Source organism: Brassica oleracea, chromosome C5 (assembly GCF_000695525.1).
Source record: "Brassica oleracea var. oleracea cultivar TO1000 chromosome C5, BOL, whole genome shotgun sequence".
In the NCBI taxonomy this organism is placed as follows: Eukaryota; Viridiplantae; Streptophyta; class Magnoliopsida; order Brassicales; family Brassicaceae; genus Brassica; species Brassica oleracea.
In genome coordinates, this window is record NC_027752.1 from 26522430 (window position 1) to 26527993 (window position 5564).

The following is a 5564-nucleotide window of genomic DNA, read 5'->3' on the forward strand; positions in this document are numbered from 1 at the left end:
AGTCATTAATCGCGACAAACGAGGAACGTGAGTTCCGATAATCCAAGTGGGGTAAATTTTTGGTTTTAATATAAGTGATTTTGATTTTGTTTGCTTTTAGGGTTTGGATTTTCTCCAGTTGGAAGCGTAGATTTGTCTTATTCGCGACACTCGTGTCCCAAATTTATCGCAGTATCATATCCCAGATACATGATCAAACATGTGAAGTGTAACATTTAATTTAGTCACTTTTCTATCGCCTCACTTCATTCTATTATTGTGATATGATAACATGTGGTTGTGCATATATACTATTTAATATATATCTACTATATTTCTATCTAAGATATATACTTATGAGTAAGTTATTATTTTGATATAATAATGTGGTTGTGCATAACAATCAGATAAAAACTCTATTTAATATATTTACACTTATTCTTGCATAATTTTAATGGTTGATAATAAAACTGCGGCAATCCTTTGTTGAGGTTTTAAAAACAATTTAAAGCGAGCATTTAATGTAATAGGTTTAACTTCAAAACCTGTTTAGCTTCCGAAAAAAGTACTCCCTCTATTTTTAAGAGTTTTACAAATATCTTCGTCTAATTTGTTTAAACCCCTCAAGTTATCGGAGAGATAGAGATAGAGAGTGTGTGTTTAGAGAGAGAAAGTACAAGTTTGCGACTGTGTTGCAGCCATACATAGAGAGGAAAACAAGATCTCTTCCCGTCTATCCTTGATAGGTAACCCTCTTCATCGTAACATTTCTCTTCACTAAAGTAGCTTAAATCTCTCTCTCTCTCTTTATCTTATGATACGTCTCTAATCAATTTATATGTCCCCTTATTCCAGATTTTTTTTTTTTTTTTTTGTAAACTCCCTTATTCCAGATTTTATCAAAGTGATTTAAGATTTGATTTTCATAGGAAGGAAATATAATGAATTCTAACAACTGGCTTGCCTTTCCTCTATCACCAACCCATTCTTCTTTGCCTCCTCACATCCACTCCTCACAAACCTCTCAATTCAATCTCGGCTTGGTCAACGACAATATGGACAACTCTTTTCAAAACCAAGGTATATGCGCCCACACGTACATATGTTCATGTATATTTGAAATCGTTTCATTTATCATATATCTGTTACGAGGGTCCAAATTCTACACTCATTAACAATATAGTAACTGGTTTTAAATCGCAATCTAGTCGAATGTAGTAGCACATGTTTAAAAACGGAAATGTTTATATCATGCGTTTTTCAGATTCTTGTTTTTAATTGCTTTCACAAAAGCATTGTATGCTTTCTCAGAATGGAATATGATCAATCCACACGGTGGAGGCGGAGAAGGAGGAGAGATTCCAAAAGTGGCTGATTTCTTAGGAGTTAGCAAGTCGGACAATCATCAAGCCGACCACAACCTCGTACCGTACAACGACATTCATCAAACCAATGACTCAGATTACTACTTCCAAACAAATAGTCTGTTACCTACCGTTGTCACTTGTGCCTCTAACACTCCTAGTAACTATGAGCTTCAAGAGAGTGCCCACAATTTGCAATCTCTCACCCTTTCAATGGGAAGCGCCGGAGACGCCGCTGCCGCAGCGGCGGCCGTTAAAGCCTCGCCTGCTGAGACCAGCGCGGATAATAGTAGTAGCACTACTAACATAAGTGGAGGAACCATCGTTGAAGCTGCACCGAGACGGACCGTGGAAACTTTTGGACAACGAACCTCTATCTATCGTGGCGTTACAAGGTCTTAATGATATACTCCTTCTGTTTCATATTAAGTGTCGTTTTAGAGAATTTTTTGTTACAAAATAAGTGTCGTTTTCGATTTTCAATGCAAAATTTATTAATTTTATGCAAAATTTATTTTTCTATTGGTTGAAATATGGTTAGGTGTATAGGTAATAGTGTTTTTTTATAGGAAATGTACAAAATTAATTGTTTCTTTAATCCGTGTGTCGAAACCTAAAACGACACTTATAATGAAACAGAGGGAGTAAGTTTTAAAGTATTGTTTACTTTTTATTTTAAAGTTTAGTAACAAATGTATATAAATATTTTATCTTTTATTCTTGGTATTATAGACATAGATGGACCGGTAGATATGAAGCTCATCTTTGGGATAATAGTTGTAGAAGAGAAGGACAATCAAGGAAAGGAAGACAAGGTAAGTGTAGTCATGTATTTTATTAATTTCTTAATTGCTTAATTCGTTTCCTCTTTTGGTCCCATCTCTGCAAAAATATTTAATTTGGACTATAGATATGCTATTTATGTTCCTCATCATTCTTATGGTTTTGATGCTTGAATCTTGGACTTCTTCGAAATCTCTACAGTCTACTTAGGTGAGTATACATTAATATTGTTTTCTTGGTCTCCGTTATATATACTTTGATTTAAGAATTTTTTTAATCGAGTTATAATTACATTCAGGTGGGTATGACAAAGAAGAGAAAGCTGCAAGAGCATATGATTTAGCTGCACTCAAATATTGGGGCCCCTCTACTACTACCAACTTTCCGGTAAGTTATTTCAAATTGTCATGGTTATATATTTCTAATTAGCTTCTAAACGGTAGTAATGATTTGATAATATCGTTATAATTTCCTACGTTTTCACATATTTTAGATTACTAACTATGAGAAGGAAGTTGAGGAGATGAAAAACATGACGAGACAAGAGTTTGTGGCTGCTATTAGAAGGTTGTCTTAACCCTTTTTCATTAGATTTGAACGTATTCGTATGCATAGATATATGTATGGTAATTTTCTAATCAAAGAACTTCTTAATCATTTTAGGAAAAGTAGCGGATTCTCGCGTGGTGCATCGATGTATCGAGGAGTAACAAGGCATCATCAACATGGAAGATGGCAAGCAAGGATTGGCCGAGTTGCTGGAAACAAAGATCTCTACTTGGGAACTTTCAGTAAGTACATTCTGTTTTATCCTATATTGTATATATATTCATATTAATATAAAAATATTTATTTAAAACTCTTATTTCAGTACTTATCTGTTACAACACCTTCTAAAACTATGAGGAAATTATTTCTCCAAATTTTAAATACTACTTTAGCCTATGAACCGCACTATACAACTCAAATTGTTTGGCGATCAGTAGACCTAGAGATAATTTTAATATTGCAAAAAAAAATAACGCTGATTTCTATAATAAGTATATATTTTATCGAAGATGTGAATAAAACTACTCACGTAAATAGATTGTCATTCTTATATTCTCATTTGCCTTTGTCAGCCACAGAGGAAGAAGCAGCAGAAGCATACGACATAGCTGCAATAAAGTTTCGAGGTCTAAACGCGGTTACGAATTTTGAGATTAACCGCTACGATGTAAAAGCTATCCTAGAGAGCAACACACTTCCTATAGGAGGTGGTGCAGCTAAACGGCTCAAAGAAGCTCAAGCTCTAGAATCATCAAGAAAACGTGAGGAAATGAGAGCCCTCAGCTCAAATTTCCATCAGTATGGCGCAGCGAGCGGCTCTAGCTCTGGGCTTCAGCTTCAGTCTTACCCACTAAGCATTCAACAACCTTTTGAGCATCTTCATCACCAGCCTCTACTTACCCTACAGAACAACGATGTCTCACAGTATAATACTAACGTTCATGATTCCTACAGTTACATCCAGACGCAGCTTCATCTTCACCAACAACAAACCAACAATTGCTTGCAGTCTTCTAGTCACAGCTCGCAACTCTACAATGCTTATCTTCAGAGAAACCCTGGTTTGCTTCACGGATTTGTCTCTGATAATAACAACGCTTCAGCGGTTTATGGAAACAATGGGATTGGTATTGGGTCAACCTCCACAGTAGGAACATCGGCCGAGGAAGAGTTTCCCACGGTTAAAGTTGATTACGATATGCCTCCTTCAGGTGGAGCCACAGGGTATGAAGGATGGACTAATGCAGAGCATGGTCAGGGGTCAAATCCAGGAGGTGTCTTCACAATGTGGAATGAATAAAAGGTTATTTTCTGTGTTTCTTGCGAGGCAAGGTATGGTTCTGAATGATAGATATTATTTTCTTGTTTACCAACTAGTTTAGAATCGGCTGGAGTCTTCTTGATTAGCAGAGGCTTTTGATTTTTTTTTTCAATTTTGACGGCGAAGATGATGAATTTGTAGACGGCAGTTAATCAAGTCCTCAAGGGTAAGTGTTTTATGGGCACTGAAATAAGATGGATACGTGCCCAAATTTTGTTTAAAAGCTAACCCTTTTGACTAATTTCTCAAACCTGTAATTCCTTTTATAATTAAGATTTATGTTCCCTCTGTTTTATTCTCTTATACCTTTTTTCTGAAAAAAAATTAACTCTCTTTTTTGGCAACAAATTTAACTATATCTATACTATTAAAATAGAATCATTTTTCAATCAATAACATTATACCATAGATTTGCAGATTTTTACTTCTTCCATTTTTTGAGTTATCATATAACTGATCAAATATTTCTCTAAGATTACTTTAGTCAATTTGCTAACGTATTATACAAAATGGTTTGGTCGACTAAAACACGAACCAAAACAATAATTGTATCAGCTTTCCAATAAATTATTATGTCACCCGTCATTTTAACAGCTTGAGTAATGTGTTTACGTTCAGAAAATGCATACATATAATCACATTGTTATCACATTTTGATTCATTATATAAGTAGATTTCTATTTCCATATTTTCAACATGTTATCATCATACTATATGGGTTTATCTGGTATAACACAAACTACAGTAATTACTATGTTTACTTTGTTTTCTAAAAGATGATAAAACTCTAAAAAAATTAGCAAAAAGAAAAACTCTAAAAAAAATTATTGAGATCAACAGAGATGATTTGAATAAACTGTAAAAAAACTCATGTTGGTATGATATTGGAACAAATCGTAACAGACCATTTAACTACAATAATTTAATATACAGCTTAAAATCTACTATTACCTAATTGATCAAATAATTTCTTATAATTTTCAGATGATTGAATATTTGAATTTAATTGAGATCTTTAGATATGATTTGGATTTTATTTAAACTAAGATTACTGGATCTTACCAAATATCTAACAACTTTGGTAAAACATAACTCTAATAATATACTTGCATGATCTCATTATTTTTCAATATAGTGAAGCATAAAATATATGTGGAATATAGTCCCATATTCATTATAAATGAAATAGACCAAAATATCCACATATAAACTTCAAACTACCACAAATTTTCTATAATTATTTAGTGAAGATTTGCCACAGTTTAGTATAAAATTTTAAAAAGTTATTGTATCATCAAAATCAAACAGGCTTGGACATTTTACCCGGACCCAAAAATCCGAACCGGAACCGATTCAAAAATATTCGATCCGAAACCAAACCGAAAATATAAAGTATTTATTGGATCGAAAATTCTCCTATCCGAAAGAACCTGAACCCAAAAAAAAAACGAATAGACTCGACCCGATAAAAGCCAATTAATACCTGACTTAAAAACATGAATATTCAAAACTATGATTTTTGTGTTCTATTTTCTATATTTATTTTATGATTTAGTTAAAATATATTT

The 5564-nt window shown here is 33.4% G+C and overlaps 1 protein-coding gene across 1 annotated transcript; it reads left to right on the forward strand.

Moving 5' to 3' along the window:
• The first annotated feature begins 648 nt into the window (after window positions 1-648).
• Window positions 649-3975, forward strand: LOC106294043 (AP2-like ethylene-responsive transcription factor PLT2). The gene is made up of 9 exons (XM_013729657.1): window positions 649-725; window positions 909-1059; window positions 1291-1738; window positions 2076-2158; window positions 2328-2336; window positions 2425-2513; window positions 2620-2693; window positions 2790-2917; window positions 3248-3975. Exons 2-9 carry the CDS (start codon window positions 921-923, stop codon window positions 3973-3975), a joined length of 1698 nt encoding a protein of 565 aa, XP_013585111.1. The 5' UTR covers window positions 649-725; window positions 909-920.
• The last annotated feature ends 1589 nt before the right edge of the window (window positions 3976-5564 follow it).

What these genes read in the sequence shown, in the direction of transcription:
- LOC106294043 (XM_013729657.1), top strand. Translation starts at nt 921, where the DNA reads ATGAATTCTAACAACTGGCTTGCCTTTCCTCTATCACCAACCCATTCT. An exon ending in ATCTATCGTGGCGTTACAAG is followed by an intron (nt 1,739 to 2,075) that starts GTCTTAATGATA and finishes TTGGTATTATAG; the next exon opens with ACATAGATGGACCGGTAGAT. An exon ending in TTTGTGGCTGCTATTAGAAG is followed by an intron (nt 2,694 to 2,789) that starts GTTGTCTTAACC and finishes TAATCATTTTAG; the next exon opens with GAAAAGTAGCGGATTCTCGC.